At 44.2% G+C, this 22,018-nt stretch overlaps 1 protein-coding gene across 1 annotated transcript in view; it reads right to left on the reverse strand.

Moving 5' to 3' along the window:
* The window catches only part of LOC118770496 (metallophosphoesterase domain-containing protein 1-like), a 37,101-nt gene that overhangs the window by 2,187 nt on the left and 12,896 nt on the right, over positions 1-22,018 (reverse strand). Inside the window, exons 4-5 of the mRNA XM_036518214.1 lie at positions 18,681-18,906; positions 1,657-1,772 (exon numbers count right to left, since the gene is read on the reverse strand). Coding sequence (XP_036374107.1) covers positions 1,657-1,772; positions 18,681-18,906 — 342 coding nt within the window. The remainder of the gene's footprint in view (positions 1-1,656; positions 1,773-18,680; positions 18,907-22,018) is intronic.

Consider the following 22,018-nt stretch of genomic DNA (forward strand, 5'->3'; position numbering starts at 1 on the left):
TATTCTTTAAACTAGGCCATAATATTTTATTCAAAACCACTACTCTATTATAAATCAAACATTACAGATATTATCCAGCACATACAAGGAAATAATATATGTTATTATGTGGAATTATACCATAACCAGGTTTAATCCTGTGAACATCTGAATCTGTAACATATTCCCTTTAATTTTCTCTGAAATCGTAACACAGATCAAGGCAAATTACACACATTTGAGATCTGTGTATTTGTTCATTCCATCAGCAAAGCAATTTATATTTCATCAGATGACTTCCCTCAACATCAGGAGTATTATAGCAACAAAACTAAAATTCACGCCTTACTTGCAATATACAACAATATAACTTAACAACATAAGATGACTCGGAATGGTCGCTGAAACCCTTATTTAAACATCTATCACACATTTTAAACGCTGTTGCCCGACTGCCTTCGCTCCAGCTTCAGAGTTGTTAGATTTACAACCCGCCTTGCCTCGGTGTTCTGCGGCTTCCGTCAGAAGTAGTTACAGTCTCTGCGTTTTCTCCGGGTTTTTATGCAGGTTGCGAAATACTCTGGTTACAAGCAGCTGTGCCAGGAGCTTCTCAGAGCTGCACGCTTTAGCAGTCTGCCGAAGCTCCTCCATATGTCCAGGGCTTATGAAGAGATCGCTCTAAACGTTCAGCTAAACAGAGTACAGAGCAGCTCGTTGTGCTTTGTAGAGACACGGGGATAGCTGGGGATAATGATAGCTAGGAGACTGCACAGATCCACGACGACGTCTAGCTGCTTTTTGCCTATCCAAAAATGACACAGTACATCCTTCACTAAAACAAGAATACACAAACTTGCTTTCTTTGTGTGTGTTTATTGGTTCGTTTCACTGTTTAAACTGAACGGGAGCGAAGTCATTTCGTTTTCTGTTCTCATGCTGAAAGTGAATTCCTCCCCCTGCATTCTATACATATTCATGTTGCCATATGAGCTGGTATTAACTGTGTTCCTGACACAGAGTGAATTTTGTTTCCACTTAAAAAAAAAATATGGGTTCCATACCATATACCTTCATGTTCCATACCGTATATACCTCTGCAGAGAGCAAGTGGACTAGATCGATCTATTGATGGTACATGTTTAATTTCAAAGACGAATCAGTTGCATGAAACATAATCTTCTAAAGTACTAAACTGAAGGCTACAGAGGGGGAGTGACAAGGAGGTGGGGTGGAAGAAAGAAAGAACTGAACACCATTTAGCCCCCTGCTTCTATCCTGTTCCACAGAGTAAGCCATGTCAATGCATCTTCCACCCTCATACACGGGTCCTTGAATGCCAAATCCTCATCTTACCTTGTTCAGTCATGTTATATACTTCATTAAAAGTAACTAGGTCTACCCAAAAAAAAAAACAGAGGTGTAAAATTCATTAGCTATAATTTGTCATCTTTCTGAATCTGATCGTCTGAAATGCTGCATCATTATATAATTCAATATTCAGACGAAGCGTGGTATATCCTTGCAGAATATTAATCAGTCATCTGAAATTCATTATGCTTCCTTATCCTAATGATAGAAACGTCTTGACTGTACTTCAGTGCTGAAGGCACCTGCATGCTGTAGTTTAGTGAGAGTTTTTGGAGGGGCAGAGGGATATGGCCGTTATGTCGCACTCACCCAGCGGGGGGCAGTGTGTGATCAGGATGTCAGTGCTGTCTGGGATCTGGTTCCACTTGTCCAGCAGGGCCTGGCCCCGCGGGAGATTGAAGCCCCAGCCGTAGTACCAGGGCTGCCTGCATCAGAGAGAGGAGAGGGAATGGCATTATCACCCCTCCCGGACGCACAGCGACACACACACACACACACACACACACACACACACACACACACACACGTACATGCAGCACATGCACAGGCACAGACACATGCCTATGCAAACTTGGTTCAGCATGAGAAACTGGCAAATGCATTTCTAAACCACATAGATTGCAAGAAAGTACTTGCAACCACAATGGATTCTCTATTAGAACTTTACAGGCAACTGTAACCACAGTCAAATTAGATCATGGTCAGTGTACATGATGCATCTTCTGTTCCTTACACATCATTTATGTCAAACAGTAGGCAAGAACTTCTGCAACTTCCAGCAAGAGTCAAAAGGTAGAACAGGAAGAAAATACCAAAGAAAGAGCTGAGTGACCACTTCAATACCATTTTGTTTATTTATCGCTTGAGAAAATGCATTACATAGCCCAGAATGATGTACTGAAAGCTGAGGTGTATTTGTATATTTTTCTGCTCTTAATAATGTAAAGAAACTCACTGAAATGGAACTGTCATTTCCTCCTATGACACATACAGAGAGCTCATCATAGCTCAGTTAATCAGGGGAATGTGGGCCCTCATCGCGCTGTACAGATGGTATGCACGGCAACACAGCAGCAATGGAAATGTAGGCCCTTTTGCGAAGGACGATGCCCTTCCACATCAAAGCAAATGGTGGTTGCTTTCCCACACATTCTGCAGAGTCTGAAGAAAAAAGAGCAATGGAACTTCCCTGGAAGCAATTGTTTATGTGACCACGGCTTTGGAGACTGTGATGGACAGTGGCAATGCTTTCGGCCTCTTCTTGCAGTGACATCCACAGATGCCAGCGCTCATAATTAAAACTGCAACTTTTGGCACTTTTACCAATCCGCATCCACCTATCCTTCCAAGCTGTAAATTACAGCACCAGTCAAAAGTTTGGACACACCTGATTAAGATAATGGGGAACATGCATTCAAAGAAATTTTCATCTAAAGACTTACACTTAAATGCTTGAAATTTGCTTCTGAGACAAATATAAACAGTGACGTTCATGCCTATGTATGAATTACTTTCCAAGAGGAAATACTTTGATGAATCTAAAATAAAAGATAGCTTTTATTTGTTTAACAATTTTTAGTCACTGCGTAATTCAACTTGTCTTATTTCACAGTTTTGACTATTATTCTAAAATGTGGAAAATGGTAAAAATAAATAAAGAAAGATGAGTCCAAACTTTTGACTGGTAATGTAACTACCATCAGAAAGAAGTTCACCAGGGCCAACTAAATAACAATGGTTATTAGAGGTTTGAACTTAACTGGTGATTGGAAATGTAGGACTACTAAAGGCTCCACCAGAGCATGGAAATCAAACACTAGAAGCTTTCAGTCTCTGGTATAACCAGTCATCAGATGCTATGAAAGTAAACACTCTACATTAAGCTTACCATTTCCTGTGATGCTAACTTTAAAAAAACCTCAGTGAGCACGGAAGCAGAAGGCCACCTCTCAGCCAGACGTTTCTTTAATCTGATAGTTCATAACAGGCTGCTTCAAAACAAAGAAAAAAAAAAAGAGAAGGAGGAAGGAATCGGGCCTCTCCAGCGTGGCTCGTGTCCCATCACTTTGATTGCAGATGCAACAAGCTTGACTGACAGTGTAGAAATTAACATGTCACTAACAATCTCTGCTCAGATCCATCTTCCACGCCCATGTACGGCTCTACGCCGTGCGCGCACGCTGTCGGCGGTTAGCTCTCGTACCACCGCCTTTTGTTTTAATTTGCGGGGCGCAGTCACTTGAAACGCCAACTTTTATTGCGACGCATTTACTGCGGCAGTGTTCCATACCACTTCAGCTGGCTTTTTCATTTCCTCCCTGTCTGTCTGTCTGTCTGTCTGTCTGTCTGTCCGTCTGTCTGTTTGTCACAGTGCTCGGCGGAAGCTGGCCCGTGTGCAAAGTGGAATAGTGAGAGACGAGAGAAATCTACACCCAGGTTCTTGCAGTGTGGTGAAATATAGAGCAGGTTCAGTTTGGGGTGAGGGATGGGTATGATATAACACTGACAGGAGACCATGAAAAGCTAATGGGGTTACTGACATGCTGTAAGTGGAACCAGAGCGAGAGGCATCTATCACAGGAAATGTCCTATTTTAAGTTTTAGTTTGCTTTTTATGGGGCCAATTAGTACTCAAACATTTCTTGAAGTACAGACTCAATATGTTTTGATGAAGCATCGTAAATTCTGTGAATATGACGAGATTGGCTGAAACATTTAAACCTTTCGTAATATATTAATAACCACACTGAAATATTCATGCTCCTCGTTAAAACAGATGTCACAATTAAAACGGGCAGAAAGTAGTCTTTCCATTTACTTTCCACATTTTCCTTAATATTTAAAATGGAAGAAGCAACGATGGAGAGCATCTCTGTTCTGTCTAATATAGGATTTTAATGGCTACCTAGCTGTTTTGTCAGAGAACTTAAGCGTATAGATACAATTCATCTGGAAAAAAATAAAGCTAGAGAAACTGTAAAACTGCATGTACCTAGCACTTTAAATCTTTTCTCTGCTCAGCGTGAACCCACATGCCCAATGATCACACAGCAGCATTAAGGATTAATCATTCATCAGAGAAACTCCCTTACTGACCACTTAATATCCTGCTTCCACACAATAGGTAAAGAACAGCTAACATAAAAAACAGGCTGCATTACATTATTGTCATTTAGCAGATGCTCTTATCCAGAGTGACTTACAATTGTATCCATTTATACAGGTGGATATTTACCTTAGGCGACTGTGGGTTAGGTAGCTTGCCCAAGGACACAGCAGCAGTGCCCCAGTATGGAATAGAACCAGCAACCTTTTGGTTACAATCCCTGCTTCTTACCACTATACCACACTGCTGTTGTCATAAGACAGTTAAAATACAGGTGTCATAAGCTGTTGCAGAGAACATTTTTCCTGAATGAAAAAATGCCCGCCCCTTCATCTGAGCTTTCATATGACTAACAACCAACATGGTCTCCACTGATGGAACTGGGGGGGGATTTCAGCATTGCCACCACAGAGGGGTTGAACCCAAAGGCATGACCACTGAATGCCGGCCGTGTACCAGCAGCAGACTGAACTACAGAGCCTGGAGATTATCTGTGCACTTCCTGATCATTCCATACAGGGCCCCAACAGATCATTTATAATGGCAACTAGACACAATACAAATATAACACATATAACACAAATGCAAATTTATTTTATTAGAGATAAAGGAATATTTGGTTTATGAGAATTGAATGCATTTTGTCAATGTTATGCCTGACAATAATGTATAACACGACATCAATCTTTACATTTTTATGGGATATATACGGAGCTGATGTACCAGGAGCTAAGCATTCACCAAAGAGATTGGAACAGTTTGGTTTTGAAGACGTTAGCAATGACATTAGCAGACGTCACCACTGGGGGCACTACTGAGCTTGGTAAGATTGCGATAAGTGGCCTTTAGTGGGAGTACAGTGTCCAGGGGACCAGAGGTGGCAAAGCACAGAGCACTTACTGGTCTGCAGAAACGGATGATGGATTTGTAGACAGGGATTAGCTGTACTGAGTACAGTTGCACCAAGGCCCTGAATTTGAAACAAGCTCTGATAGTCAGCTAGTGGAGGGAGACAAGGACATACGAGACCTGGGTATATTTGGGAAATGTGAAAATGAAAAAAGAGCTGTGGAGTGGAGGGATATTACTGTATTTATGCAGCATGTGGGAAACATGCACAAGAATTAGGATATAAAGCTTGTCTATACTCTCTTACGTTATGCTGATATGTGTGACTGCCTCATAAATAATTCAAAAATCATTTTCTGCAATACCTAAAGGCACAATACGTCATTATTTAATCTCATCGTTTAACTTCACGCTTGTTAATAAAATAATATGAGAAAGTCTTTTAAAAGAGGGCATTAATGTTTAAAGAGAATTTGAAATTTAAATGAACTCCCAGCTTTATGGCGTCAGAGTGGGAAGACTGGTTTGTGCTGAACACAGACATGGGAAATGTGAAGGCTATAAAGGATACACTTGGCTGATGAAACCTGGATGCTCTTTGGGAAAGTTCACTTTTAAGACACATTTTATTCAGATGCAATGCTGCAAGCAACAACAGAACTCTACAGATGCAGCAGTGACTACTTCCAAATCAGTGTGGCTGGTTGTAGTTGTCATATTGGTACACGTGGGTGTCCTGACACAGCAGTGGTGTCTGTGTGTGCATATATGTGTGTGTATTTGTGCATGTGTGTGTGTGTGTGTGTGTGTATTTAAGCATATATGCACATACACATGTATGTATATGTGTGTATGCATGCATGCATGTGCATGTCTGGACCATGTGCTAATCGACATTACTAATGTATCTGCGTTCCTGTGCAAGCGGAAGAGAGCTAAAGCTTTAAAAGCAGAAGAGGTGTCTGAAGGGAAAGGTAGCTGGTGGAATGACAGCACTTCACCATTATCACGCCTCGTTAATTTAATTAAGAAACGAGTAACACCATGACCCTAATTACAGATTAAGCAGGGTAGGTGCAGGTCAAGAGTGGGGGACAAAGGAGCGGAGCCCTGTGAACTTATAATTAGAACACAAGAATAACCCCCCCCCCCACAGTCCCACACTGTCCAGCTCCAGAAGAGAGGAAGAGACTGTCATTCTGCTGTTATTAAAGTTCCTGGTATTACCTGATACACCAGAGATACCCCCCCACTGATAACCTTGTTAAGAAACCATTTCAATTAAAACTGCATAGGGTCAAAGCAATCTCCTGCGATTTGCTAGTACAGATAGAGGTCAATAGCAGTCTTTAAATATCTTGACATTGCTTAACAGAAATAATAAGATGGGAAAAAAAAAAAAAAAAAACGTTCTCAGTTGAGTGAAGTTTATTCATGGTAACTCATTCAGTCATTTTGATAACGCGTAACTGTCCACACATGGGTGACACATTAATGAAACCATTTATGAATACGTTTATGTGCAACACAATATACAGGATATCTACACAGCACATTGTATCATGTTGTGCCATAAATAAGACTAAAACCAGCAGTACAGAATACAGGCAAGCAGTTGGCCAGCTAACTTAAGGCAGATATTGTTCTCATAAAGTCCTCTGCGGTTTTCTTTGTTCTTCCTTTGTGTTGAGTGCAGTGTATTACTACCTGAACTGTATCAGAGCAAGCAAGAAAAAATTATGATTTTTTTTCTTCCATTTTACTTGGTAGTGGAAACAAGCCTGTCCTTTTGATTAACCAACTGATTAGAGAAATGCAAAAACTCAACTTTTGTTTTGAAAATAAAATGCTGTTCTGATCTCCCGTTTTTCAGGAATTCTTTCCTTTGCTTTAACAAACATTACAGACGGATTCCTGTCTGTCCAAACGGTGCTACTCCTAGGATGGCTAGTGCAGCTTGGAGTGGAATAATTGGTGGTCCAGTATCTCAAGGAAAACTCAGCTTGAGGAAAAATAACTTTGGTTTGGGTTATACAGCTTGGTGAAATATAAGACCCTGATAAGTCTCCAAACTCTCAGGTTAAAAAAAAAAAAACATTCAGACTAGCTTTTTCCAGCTTAGAAAAGTAAACTTGAGAAACTGAAAAAACTAGAGCAAAATGAAGATGCAGAAGAGCTTGGCTGAATAAATCGGCGTAATGCAGGGTTGTACTCTCTGGCGGCTCATACAGTATTCTTTTCAGAGTAAAATAATTCCAGAATTCTGCTGCAAGAATTCTGACTTAAAAAAAAAAAAAAAAAAAAAAAAAAAAACACGATCACCAAGCCCCAACTCAGAAACCTTGCAGTAAATGCAAGACTTCTTTGCTTTTTACCCATAAAACACTACATTTCCTTGCATCATCACAGCTGAATGAGTTCAATGCACCTGACCCTGTTGGACTCTTATGGTCTCAGGCAGCTGGCTACCTGCTCATTCCTAAAAGGTAAAAACTTCAAACAAGTGCCACTGTTTCTCCACAGGGCCCACATAATTGTGAAATGCTTTAGTGTACCTCAGCATAGACAGGAATGAGATTCTTTAAAAGCATCTCTTATGGTTAAAAATAAAAAAACTCTAGTACCCATTGTGTGTGAGGCTACACTATGCTGGCACAGTTTAGCTGAAGCTGAAGTTCACCGAACTCAGTCTCCCATTTTTTTTCTTTGGTTACAGCTCTATAATTAAGGGACAGAGGGGAAATATTCCACTTTGCTCCTGATTAATCTGAGGATTTTTGTTTCTTTTTTTTTTAATTGTTTTTCATCCTCTCAAAAAACAAATCTCTCTGTTCCACTGGGACATCTGTCCATCACAGATCAAGCATAGTTTGATCACATCTCATTGATTCGGCTACTGGCACATGAGACGGTTTCTTTTGTTGCCAAAGCATCAACGCCGTTTCCAAACGATATCTGCTGCAGATGACATCGTTTCCACAAAACGCCCTCCATAACATTACCTTTGATGTGCTACACCATGTAAATCTGATTAATCCTATTAATTGACTGATTAAATGAAAACAAGTTTTTGGGTGTCTGGCATGGATAACCTTTCTCAGCCTGCTACTGCCCACTTTTGCTGAAATCTGAAATGATAAAATGAGGGACCCTTTGTAGTGACTGTCTCATAATGTGTGCAAAATAATACTTGTTGCAAGATGTCATCATTTGTGTTCCCATTATCTCTTGCACAATGGAATTCTTTCACAAGGATTCATTATACAACATAGCTTTGACATGTAAGTCGTTATTAGAGAATCACTGGGGTCATGGCTATAGCAGCTAGACAGCTACACACATTCTCATGTGTGTTCATTCATTTAGGACATTTTTCTCCTGGTAAATTCCTCGTAACGTCCACGTATATCCCCCAGATCTTGCAAAGAGACCATAATCTGACATAATTTTGTTATAAGAAGAAAATTATGCCTATTGACATGTTGCAGGGACCATATTACACATGGTGAAACAATATTTATGCTCCTGGAAGGAAATTTCTTTTTGTCAGTAATGTTGCATTTTCATTTCATAGCCTACAAGAGTGTTAACAACCTCATGTTAAATAAAAGAAATCAAAACGCTTATATTTTAGAATTTAAAAATTACATTTTTTTAATTAACATTTTTGGAAAGAAATTCATACATAGGCATCAACTTCACTACTTATCTTTGTCTAAGAAACAAATTTCAAGCATTTAAGCACAAGTCTTTAGATGGAAATGGCTTTGAATGCATGTTTCCCATTATCTTAATCAGGTGCGTCCAGACTTTTGCCTGGTACTGTATGTATTTTGGTATTTAATCATGGTGTCAAATACATCCAGTTCTGCGGTTCATTCAACAGATCAAGGGTACATAGCAAGACTCTACTGAGGCGAAGCTCTTCCTTGTGAAGAGCCACAAAATACAAGGTGGAACAAAAGAAAAACCCCTGAAAGGCAAAGAATATCACTTTCTGACTGCATCACTATCTGACTGTTCCCAGGGATTATGACTCTGGCGCAGCCTGAACTAAAATAGAGCTGCAGAAACAATAGCGGGCTTGGATCTGACCCAGTCAGCATCTCCTGTACCTTCTTTATCCAGGTGGGAACATGGGCCCTCTTTCTGCGGGTGTCTCAGAGCTGTGAGTTACGGCAGGGCCTGGAGTTGACTTCTCTCTGTCGGTCAACACCAACAGGGCTAGTATTCAGGGCCGATTCAGGAAATGTGTATCAGAGTGCGGAGGTGATGCAACCCCCCCCGATGAAGTCATTTCAGAGAGAGCAGTTCAACTGTATTTCAGGCTACAGCACAACATACTGCAGACAGCACTCACCTACTCCATACCCGTGCACGCACCTCCAGTACATAAATCATAAGAAGAAAACTTTTTGAATGTGACAAAAATAAATAAAGCCTGATACAATCCACGTTCTGCCTTCAGAAGGAGCAGCAGAGCCAGCGGATGGCGATGAGTAACGATAACATGGAGAAAAAAGAAAAAAAAAAAACAGCTTTCACAACTCTGCACTTTGCATTTCAAAAGTGAGTAAGAGTGTGCTTTTCTGTAGGCGAAATCACATTCAAATTATATCCCTCAGCTTGGCTTTATCTGAAATGATCATTTTTAGTTCAGCTGAGGCGGGGACCACACCACACGGACCCATGGAACTACATTAGAAACACTAAATTCTGAAGAAGCAAGTGCTCCCATTCAGATAGTTCTGCTCCCAGCTAGCTTTAATTGCGCAACTGAAGCCAAAACGCAGACAGCAGGAAGACTAAATGCTTGAGTAGGTGTGGGATTAAATTTCAAGCAAAAAGGTCCACATCATAAACTAATGCCCGCCTTTGTGTCTGTTTTTAGGTGATTTTTTCACTATTAAGATTAAATATTAATATCTAAAATACATAGATATTAAACAGCTGCTACATTTTTCCTCCATTCTTGGGTGTTGGGACAGATGCACTACATAACTCATGGCACAAATGAAGAGTCCTTTACCGTACTGTGCCGACAAAGAAAGACAAGCCCGCATTGAAAAACCATCTGTAGCATGGTGGCGCGTCTGCACGCGCTCAGAGCTTCGTTACAGAAGAAACATGGCTTCTTCCTTCTTACAAGAGGGGGGAAAAAAAATCAATTTGAGCACAGCTGTTCAAACTCAGGCTGATCTACAGGAACATTTGCCTCTCTGATTAACAGCTTTTTGCTATACAGTGTCTCTAGTCTGGAGGAGTTTAACCCTTACCAGCATTTCGCAGTGGAAGAGGTTTCTTTCATCTTTGGCATTTCCTGTTCACAGTGTATTAATAGCCATTATGCCAATGGAATAAATTATTTTTTTAACAACCATTTAAAATGTCAAGTGACATGTTCTGGATATTTATTATCCTGGTCATGTGAATTCATAGCAGACCCCCCCCCCCAAAAAAAAAAAAATAAATAAATAAATAATGAAAAGGCGAGTGATTCATTCCGCTAGTAAAATATCTAAGGGCATCATGAATGGCAGCCAATGCTAATTCTACCTCTGAAAGTGCATCGCATTCCATCAAATGCTACATTCATTTTGAAAATCAAGCCTGTTTCACACATGCTGACAGAGAGGCTGTCAGAGAGACACATCTGCTACCGGCACCCCCCCCCCCTTCCCCCCCATTCCGCCCCATTCCGCCCCTCCCATGGGGGGGGGGGCTCCAGGGTCTTTTGCTCTCCCCTCCTTTCTGCTCAGATTATTTGCATTTTGTTAAACGTCACACGGCCCTTCCACTTCCTGACAGGCCTCTCTCCCTGGTCTCCGCACCTAGGGGTTGTATCTAATAAACAGGCAGGTCTGTCGCCCCCCCCCCCCCCTTCCCACCCCAGTGTCAGAATGTTCTGGGATATGGAGACAGAGGTATCGGGATGAGTGGGCAGTGACACATGAATAAATACCTCATCCGCTGTTCTGAACACTCTACTGTCAGGACTCCCTGTTTCCTGACAAGCTATAATGAAGTTTGATACCAGAAGAGGAACTCAGCTCTGCCCTCTCCTTCCCTTCACTATCTCTCTCTCTCTCTCTCGTTTCTTCTCTGTCTCTCTCCCTCTCTCTTAGTCTCCCCCTCTCTCTCTGTCTCTCTCAGTCTCTCTTTCCCTCTCAGTTTCTGTCTCTTGGTTTTACTTCAGGGTTAGTGAAGAACTCAGCGATCTGTATATACAACACAAACTCCACTCCAATGCACCTGTGTGTCTGAGTTTTCATATTTCATTCTACTGTCACATGTTTTTGACAAACCAATTCTCTGGTTGATGAGATTTATATTGAACATATACTCTTTTCTTTTAAACCCTGGGTTGTGATGTATCAAACGTTCAAAAATGCCAGATGGAATAAGGTTTAATAAAGAAAACAGACTTGCGATGACACCAGCAATCCGAAAAGCTGCAACAGTGTGAATGACAAAGACGTATCAGAGATTTAGAATGAAGACCAATTTCTGTGGGGGACGTATAATTCCGGATATTGGGCCATAACAGGCAACTTCATATGGAACCATAATGAGCTCCCACCGGAGAGAACATTCCAAGCTGTGAGAACGCTGAAAACACGTTGCTAATACGTTAGAGACGCGTGGTTGGGGGCATTGTCACAGCGCTTCACAAACCACAACCACGTTCTGTTAGGAACGGGATGCTCCTGGGACACAAAGAGGAACGAGGGAGTGTGCGTGTGTGAGTGTGTGAGTGTGTGAGTGTGAGAGAGAGAGAGAGAGAGAGAGAGAGAGAGAGAGAGAGAGAGAGAGAGAGAGAAGAAGAACAGAGTGGGAGAGAGAGAAAGAGAGAGAAGAAAGCAGTTGGAAAGAGAGCAAGAGAGACAGAGAGAAGAAAAGAGTGGTAGAGAGAGAAAAGGAGAGTGACTGAACCCTCTGCCAGGCTCCTGTGCCCATAGTCTCCACGGGCCCACACGCTCCTGTGCCATCCTCCCCCATGCAGGGGGCGGTGGGGGGTGAAGAGCTGGTGCCAGGGCCCTCTGACAAATCTGGCATTTGCGAGCAGGTGCGGGAAGCCTGCACCAGGGCTCTGTCATATGGCACTGCCTGAAGCGGTGTGAGGGCTGCCGGGGAGTGGGAGGTGTGAGCCAGCCCAGACAGAGCTCCGGAGGGGGGCAGCGAGTAGGGCCCAGAGCAGGCCGGGGGAGACCGGCACCGAGGGGGGCAGAGGAGGACAGGGAGGAGAGCATACCACAGAGAGCAGGGGACAGTGAGGAGGAGACAGAGAACAGAGGAGAGATAAAGGAACAGAGTACAGGGTATAGCACATAGAGAAGGGGACAGAGTATAGCACATAGAGAAGCGGACAGAAGAAAGAGTATAGCACATAGAGAAGGGGACAGAGAGGGACAGAAGAGCCTGTACCACAGAGATGAGGGGAAAGAGGAAAAGAGCATAGAAACAAGGGGACAGAGACGAGAGTATGGCAGAGAGGAAGGGACAGAGAAGAAAAGAGCGCAACATAGAGATGCAGGGACGGAGAGAAGGAGACAGAGAACACAGTATAAGACAAAGATAAAGGGACGGAGAAGAGAAAACGGCACAGAGATAAGGTGGCCGAGAGGATAGCGCAGTGAGGACACACAGGCGACAGAGAGGGACAGAAGAGCGTATGGCACAGAGGTAAGGGGACAAAGAAGACAGGACAGTACATGGAGGAGACACAGACAAAGGCACACAAAGACCAGAGCAGAGAAAGAAAGGGGCGCAGAGGAAGAGACAGAGAAGAGAGTACAGAGGCAGGAGCACACGGCTGAGGAGGTAGCAGACCGCAGGGGGGGACTGAGGAAACGCACACGGTGCTCCTGTATTTATAAAACTTCTAATAACCACCAAAACTGCAAGGCTAACACTACCAGCAGCCCCGCTTTCTGAGCCAGCTGAACACCTCTTTAAATGTCATTTATAAAATACTAATACAGCACATCTGTCCCAATCAAACCCCTTTCTATTACAAATAATTGTCAATTACCATAAAGAATGAAACCCTGTGTAAAAGGATGGGGGAGGTTTTGATGTTTCTGCTGAGAGCCATTTTCAGCATATTTTTGTGCTTCTAATTGGTGGCTGATCTGAGCGCAGTGTTCCTGGTTTTATTTCAGGCTGTATACTTATATTGTTGATGCTGCACTTCTGTAAGGGGGAGGAGGGATGGAGATTCTACACCACCATTAGCGTCTCCGTACTGTTTGTCTGGCAAAAATAATGTGAGTTACATCTCTTAAATTCTGTCTAATTCTGTCTATAAAGCTCCTGAACCCCCCCCCCCCCCCCCCCTTCATCAGAGTGATAGTTGCCTTGGCAACCGTGGCAAATCTTCCCATTCTCAAACAGATGTCCCATTTAGTGGGAAATTAGAATGTGTAAAAACCCAGGAGACACAAATTATTTTAAAGTTCTCTGAAAAACCCCAATGCTGTGCTGTGCCTCCAACTTCTCACTTAACCTGTGCGACACCACGATTAGATTTCACTCCAGTTATTTTCACCCTGTCAATCCTAGCAAGATGAACAGGACATCATTAGCGTTGGACTTTAGATTTGGGATCAAATCTGCCCTAATGACCAAACTGACTCTGACTGGGATATTTGCAACAGTCCCTCTAGCTCTGTCAGTCACTGTAACCAAAAGCATTAAAGCCACCAACCACGCAGTTCACTGCTACAGAGTTCGACAGATATCCATGACCTGATTGGCTTGCCATGACCTGATGTGACAGGCCAGTATCAAACACCTCCCTGGTGTGAGGTCACCATGTAGGTCAGCAAGCCCACTGCCAGCTCTTTGAGCTGTGGGCGCTTTCTAACATCAGATTGCCAAGACAATGCTGGCTTAAGGCTCATCAGCACTGCCGATCGACACTTTTCTCTGGGCCACATGGCATGGCCATCGCACCAGAGGCTGTTGCACGGAAACCTTCAACAGAACTCCACTTCCTGTGGCCTCCACTCCTCTCCGTTATATTAGAGATCGCAACAGCCAATGAGAGCTCAGAACAGAGCTCCTTTTTGCTGGCTGTGCTGCCATCCTGCAACCACAAGCCTGAGAGCGTGAAACAAAGAGAAACGCCCGCCTGTTCTGCCTCAGGGAGCACCATTACGGCCCGTGCTGTGCCCAGTGCCACACGCAACAGAGGGGAAGAGCATGCGCAACTGTAAGTGAAAAAGAATGCCCTGGGGCAGACAGCCTCCGTCCCCACGCGTGAACGAGAGAGAGAGAGAGAGAGAGAGAGAGAGACAGAGAGAGAGAGAGAGACAGAGAGAAACACAGCGGCCCCTGGGGGCCGTTTTACAGGTAATTTAAAGAGCCGCCCCTGAGGAAACGGCACACAAAGCGCCTTCTCCCGCTCCCGTTTCTCCCACCTACACGCGCATTTCCATCACAACGCGCTCCGCTCTCTGCCGGGGCTTAGTAATTGGCAGCACTTAAGAAAAAGAGAGGGAAACGGGCGCAGCAGATGCAGAAAGGAAAAATGAGGAGAAGAAATGCGAAAAGTATGGCAAACCCATTAGGACACTTTTTCTGGTGGCATTCAGGTATTTAAATTATGCACGCTAACAGTATATCTCCATATTCTCTCCATTATACGGCTTCATTGTGAAGATGACGGGTTGGGGGGGTGGAGGGGGCTGGGGAGCCCCAGCGCACTTCAAATGTTAATTTAGTGAGTCCTCGTGAGGCGTGCCCCAGAAAAAGCAAACAGGGCTGTCTGATCCCCAAAGAACCAAAAGGCAGACTGTTTTCCTAGCTGGATCGGCTTTACCAGGGCACGCGGTGCAGGTAGAGCTCTGCCACTAAAACTCCCTTCAGTGTCCCATAAACCACAGGGGACTCACAGGTCACAGATCAAGTCACCGGACTACAATTCCCAGTAGGCAACAGTGACTCCGGGGGGGAGCAAAGACTGCACTTGGACTACAGAATACTGGGTTTGATGCGCCAAAGTCAAACAGCTATAAACAGCAAATCCACAACATTAGCTCTCCAGTCTGGATAAAGCATTACAGATTATTATTTAACATTATCTCAGCATGGATGAGAGGTGAACTATTGGCTCTGTCTGTACTTGCTTCACTAATGGAAATATTACTGCTATCTGTTAGGTACTCTTCTCTCCCTGCCTCCTGTTCTTATTTCAACTCCAACCTCAACACTTCTTTCGAGACAACGAAATGCCCTTCCCCCAGTCACAGTGGATGGGGACAGAAACAGGTATTTCGTTTCATTTAGGAAACCGGGGAAAGTACAGAGGAAAAGACAAGACAGTTTCTTTTTTGATGGTCTATTTTAATTAGGCCACAACAGAAGAGGAGCAAATCCTCAATAATTAAAAAAAATATAATTAAGAAGTCTTTTGCATCCCTCTCGTTAATGATTCCACATGGAGTCAGTGTGCAGCATTTCCCCTGTTTGAATTTTTAAAAGCTGCCTCCTCCCCACCCCCACCCCCCCTCTTTCTCCTCATCTTAAAGAGAATAAAGTCTGAGATGGTGATTTAACACATCTGTCTGTCTTAAGAGAGGTTCATTATCAACATTTAGAGAACTTTATACCATGAATTATAAAGCAGGTCAGATCTTTGGTCTGTAAAAGCTAAGATGGTTGAAGTAATTTGTCCTACACTTACACAAAGAGTACAAGCTGCACTGTCTCAGCAAAACTTAGTTATCTAATGGTCCACAAATTCAATGAAAAAGCAGAGGGAAAATAGGAAATATAGATTTATATGGAAATAAATTCAACTAGAGCACAGCATAAAACTGTGATAATGTGTGAACTCTGTCAGTCAGACTACAGATTAGTGTGAATGGTCCATCTGTAAATGCACCAAAATGCACCTCAGCAATCATATTGAGTACGCCACAGGATATCCCGAATTTTGAGCTGATATGACTATATTCTGTTGAAGCTCATCTACGTACAGTTAAGAGAAACAACTGCCACAAAGTTCACAGAAATTAAGGCTGATACTGTGGAAATCAGCACAGCAAACAGTTCTACGGGTTCACATATGCACAGAATCATGTCATATTAAGATGTCCTCCCCATTAATGGGAAACCTGGATTACATTAAAAAAAACAAAACAGCCGTGGAATAACAGCAATAAGCTGTACATTTTACACATATTATCTATATTAGCTACAGAGTCAGAGTCAGAGCTGAACATGAGCTCAGCACTCGACTCACTGCACTTATGGCGCTAGAGGACAGGGTAACATGGCCTCAATACTTCTATAGCCTTCTAATCCCATTAATCGCGCCTTCCATATTAAGAGGAGTTAAAGACCGAGCGGACAGGGCGTAGATGAGTTCCTCGCATTCGACTGCGCGCGGGTAATTCCCGCATTTCCACAGACGAGCGGGTGCACCGCACATTAGCCGGTGCGTGTGGCATTCTCTCTCGCTCTCTCTGTCTCTCTGTGCAAAGGAGACGCGCATGCAGAATCTCACTGAGGCAGACAACGGGGAGCGTTCTCCTGCCCCGACCCACACCACCACGTGTGTGAAAAACCCAGGCCACAGAAAAAAAAAAAAAAAAAAAAAAAAGGCCTGTGGTTTAACACAGCTGTGCCAAACGTTTCATCAGTCTAATCGCCTCTGTCGTCCGCTTCCCCGCGCTTTCGGCTCCTTGCGTTACGCCTTGTTTGCACTTTGAGGTTCTGAAGGACAGCTATTGTTCATTCCATTGCCACCTACATGAGAATTAGCTTTTCTGTCGCGCGCTCTCTCTCTCTCCCTCTCTCTCCCTCTCTCTCTGTCTCTCCCTCTCCCCTCCTTTTAGTATCGCAACGCGGTGAAGCTGTGATACGCGGATGACAAATTACTTGTAAACTTGCATTACCATCAGCAGCGGGGGGGGAATAAAACACAGTCCTCACACAGTCCTCCTCCCTCGCAGTCCTTTTCATTCTCCATTTCGGAAAATGACAAATCTTTTTGGATTTGGGGGGGAAACACAGCTTACATCTTAGGTGGGCAAAGTAAGGTGTGGGTGTGTGTGTGTGTGTGTGTGTGTGTGTGTGTTTGTTTGTGTGTTTCAGGGTGGGGGGGGATCGAGTGAAATCTGGTCAAGGCTGATGAGTGTGGTGCACCACGAGGGAAGGAGAGAAAAGTGTCATGGCGAGCCCATGCTAATCGCGCTCGTCTGCGGAGACCTGGAGGAAGGGAGGTGGTGGGGGGGGGCGTCTCGCTCCTCGCTTCCAGCTGATACAGGCGAGACGCACTTCAAAACCCAACGCCCCGAGGCGGAGCGGGCTGCAGTCCATAAATCCAGCTCGTTTGCGAAAAAGAAATCACCATGGAGACCAGATTTTTAGCAGCTCTGTCCCACTGTTCCTGATGGAGATTAGAGAGCGGGCTGCCACCAGCGATCTCGCTCCCGAGCCAACGACATGTGGAGGGGATGGACGCAGACGGACAGAGAGACGGACAGGCAGACAGAGAGCCGCAGAGAGACGAAGCAACACTTCCAGCTGGAGTCCTCTTTCAGAATGATAAAACCCTCCAGGCAGAAATGCCATTGCTGGCCTGGCGCATAACAAATGTTTTCTTAGGTCTGTGTAATGAACTACCGTACAGCAGCCTCCTTTCAGGCACGACTTCAACTCTGTTCTCAGTTCTATTCAGCTCTGGACAAATTTAGACACTTTACTCAGACTTGACACGTGACAAATGTAGGTCTTTGCCAATCCAAGAAAGTGACTAAAAACGGGACAGAAAATTACAGAAAGCGACTAAATGACCTAAGGCCACTGATCACCCAAATGAGACAGTAAAACAATCTTTCTTTTCAGAGCCAGAGGCATTGTGAAGGTCTGGAAGTGTGTATGACACTTTTTAATACCGTGGAGGTTCTGAAAAACCGAGGAGACTGGATTTCTGTAAAGATTCCGGCACAGTGTGAAAAGTTCCAGAATGTTACCTAGACACAGTTCTGGAATGCTGTGGAAGAAGCAATGGTGAAGGTGTCAAAGTTCCGGAATGTTACCTAGACACAGTTCTGGAATGCTGTGGAAGAAGCAATGGTGAAGGTGTCATGCTTTCATGGTGGCTCTGTCCGGTTTTTGCAGCTGAGGCCCAACCTCAGAACAGAGCATACCACAGGACAGAAAACTCAACGAACGATGACAATGAGTAATCATCCATATGAGGACCGAGTAGCTCTCACTGACACCATAGTTACAGCCTCCATTTAAATGTGTCAAACCCACTCAAACCAGCAAGGTTCACTTTAAAACTGAGAGGCACAGAACCCAAAAACAGGGCATAAGAGTCCTGGACACCCAGGCCCAATGTGGCCAGCTGGCCCAAACTTACCACGGGGTGCCGTAGATTCGGAGGCCCCTGACTGTCACCTCCGAGTCCTGCAGGTAGATGCAGTTGGTCAGCAGGGACTGGACATTCTCATAGTTCTCTGGCTTCAGCTTGGATGCCGAGGGAAAGTAGTAGAAGTCCTGCTTGATCAAGTCCGCCATGAACTCCTGGTCAAAGGTTAGTTCGTGGTTCCCAGCGATTACGATCTTGATCTCATAGGGCAGGGTACCTGGTGAGGAAAAAGTGGGGACATAGAGAGCAGGTGAATGTGTATACAAGTGGCACACATTCCCTTAAACCTCATCAAGAAGAGCAGGTATAACAAGAGCAGCAAAACTTTTAGAAGTAAATACTGAAAGAAATGATCACCTCTGGAATATGGCAGTGAGATGATTCTCATACCACCCCTGTAACTGATCACACTTTTTTCTGATGAACCCAACTTCTACCTGTCTCAACTTCATTCCAGAACTACTGCATATCCTCCTCTCAGTTATCTTGCAGGAATATGATCATAACATTTTAATTGATTCAAGTTCTTTAATTTTTAAAAGGGAAATAAAGTGGTCTCCAGAAACTATTTTTAAAATTAGTTCTGTCAGCAGAACAAGAGAACATAGATAGTTATTAGGTAAAGGGAAATTTCACACTGATAATAGGAAGTATTTTTTCCTCTCAGAGTTTTAAATGCATGGAATAGCTTAACAGGCTTCACAGGGGAGGCAGAAACATTTAGAGTATTCAAGAGCAGGCTTGACACAGTCCTACAGTAGATACACTCCAGGCTACAGACAAAATGATGAGTCTAGGTGGGCTAAATTGCCTGTTCTCATTATTGGACTTCTTATGTTTTAAGGAAGGCAAGTGTTTCTAGAGACGCCTTCACCAACATTTATACCATTTTGGGTGGCATCAAAGAAAGAAAGGAGATGGGTTTTGCGGCTCCCTTCCACAATAAAATGACACGGGGGACATCTTCAGTATACATTCAGTTTGAAATAAACCTGACAAATATTTTAATGTCAGCGAGGACCGGAGAAAGGACGCATCAAATTTTTATGAAACATGCCTGTTCAGCAGCCAGCGCCACAAACGCAGATGACAAGAGTCCGGCCGCTTGCGGGGGATGGGGGGGGGGGTGGGCTTGACAATTACTCCCGGATAAAAAAGAAACAGAAAAAAAAAAGTTGCTGAAAAGCAGCAATTAAATCCAGCCGGGAAGAAGTGGGGACTGCTGAGCTGGACAGAAAGGAGATGACACGTTGAGAGTGGCGCATTAAAACACGGGGACTGTAAACAAAAAGGCATTTCCATTCTGCGTGGGAGGAGCGCTGTAACCCGGCCCTGGAACGGGAAACGGCGTGAGCCTCAGAACCGGGGGGACAGGAGCAGAACGCCACAGACCAGATTCTGAGCCCGTTAGCGCCGGAGTCCACTGCAAAGCAGCCACCGTGCGCCATCAGTGCCGGGTTTGGAGGAGATGTCGGCGGGGATGGAGAGCAGCTGTGCTGGCAGTGGCACCAACAGCCTGTCTTCCCGGGGGGGGGGGGGGGGGGGAGGTTGAGGAGAAAGATGAGATTATACTGTAAGAGCCAAAGTGAGACAGAGGAAGAGTGAAAAAAGGAGGGAGAGAGAAAAAAAAACAAAGAGGGAAAGGGAGAGAGAGAGAGAGAGAGAGAGAGAGAGAGAGAGAGAGAGAGAGAGAGAGAGAGGGAGAGGGAAAGAGAGAGAGAAGAGAGAGAGGGAGAAGGAGAGAGAGAGGGAGAGAGAGAGAGAAAGAGAGCGAGAGAGAGAGGGAGAGAGAGGGAGAGAGAGAGAAGGAGATCAATAGGCAAACGACAGAAACAGAAAGGGAGGAGGAGACACAAAAGGAGGGGGATACAGAAGACAGGGGTTGACAGAGGAGAGGACACTATGGCCCTGTGACATCACATACACATCATGTATGCCACGATCACGTAAGGTCCCACATAGACACCCTCCAACTCTTTCTGTGTCCTAACTCCTCCCCTGCCTTCAGACTGGCTCGCAGGGTGAGACTGAGGACCACATCAACGCTGCAGGACAATCACCTCTCCGAGTGGCGAACTTCGCCCCCCCCACCCCCATCTCCGACACCAGCGCAGAGCAAATAAAAGCTTCGAAAGTTCAGCTGAGATCTGCAAGCCGGGCAATTTCCTGCCCAGCACTTTCACACAGTCCAGGCACCGCAGCACGGGATCTATAAAGGAGCTTCTCAAAGCTCAGAGGCACGCCGTAGATTTAGTGCCACAGTCAAGAAGGAAATCTACGAGCTCTTAACAACAGTACAGGAGGTGTTGAGTATGCAAGACCGCACAGGGAAAACTATTACTCACTCTCCCCCCCCTCCCTGACTCTTCAGGTCAGATTCCCCCCAAACGGACTGAGTGCTCCAGGCCTTTATGGCCTCCCTAACCTGAGGGGGCCACATGCGCCCCCTAGAGGTGATACACAGTATAAGAACCATCACCTGATCACTGTACAGACACACGTTAGATTAGTTTATATTAGATTAGATTCAACTTTATTGTCAATGTGCAGAGTACAGGTACGGAGCCAATGAAATGCAGTTAGCATCTAACCAGAAGTGCAACAGCATATATAAATAGCAAGCATATATGAATAGCAAATGGCATATAAAACTGGTATATACAAAGTGCAAGAGCTGAGGCATAGGAAGTGATATGAGGTATAGGAGGTATCAAAACCACCATTTTATTTGAAATCCACGCCTGTGTAGAATAGTTTCTTTTTTAAAAAACAGAAACCAACGTGGCTCAAAGGATCACAGAATCACGGAGCGAGACAGGATTTCACAATTAACGCCTTCTTTCAAAAACACAAAGCACAAAGAAAAAAAAAAAAAGAAATTTCTCCAAAGAGATGGGAGAACGAGGGAAGCTGATGAAAACACAGCTTCAGAGCGCGAGAAAAGCGGGCGATTCAGACTCACACGGACATGAATGTGACTGCACATTGCCAGTCGTTATTAGCTCCCATCTCTTTCCAGCTTTTGTCTTTCGTTTAAAAAAGATGCTTTCATGTGCCCGATAACTCCAGGTTCATTCCACACAACCCCACAGAGCTTGTGCCTTTTCCTTTTTTTTTCCCCCCAGCTCAAAGGAAAGTAATTAAATAAAACTGTGAATCTAAGCAGTCAAATAGCAGAACAGTCAATACTTCAGATACTTCAGACTCCTCTCTGGGAAGGATGAGAGGGTGAGAAGGACAAACGCAGTTGTGTGTGCTCTCCTCACCGATTCCTCGGCTCCAGTCAGGATGCCCCCTGTCAATACACCCCCATAGCTCCATTACTCAAT

This window comes from Megalops cyprinoides, chromosome 23 (genome assembly GCF_013368585.1).
Source record: "Megalops cyprinoides isolate fMegCyp1 chromosome 23, fMegCyp1.pri, whole genome shotgun sequence".
NCBI classification, from domain to species: domain Eukaryota; kingdom Metazoa; phylum Chordata; class Actinopteri; order Elopiformes; family Megalopidae; genus Megalops; species Megalops cyprinoides.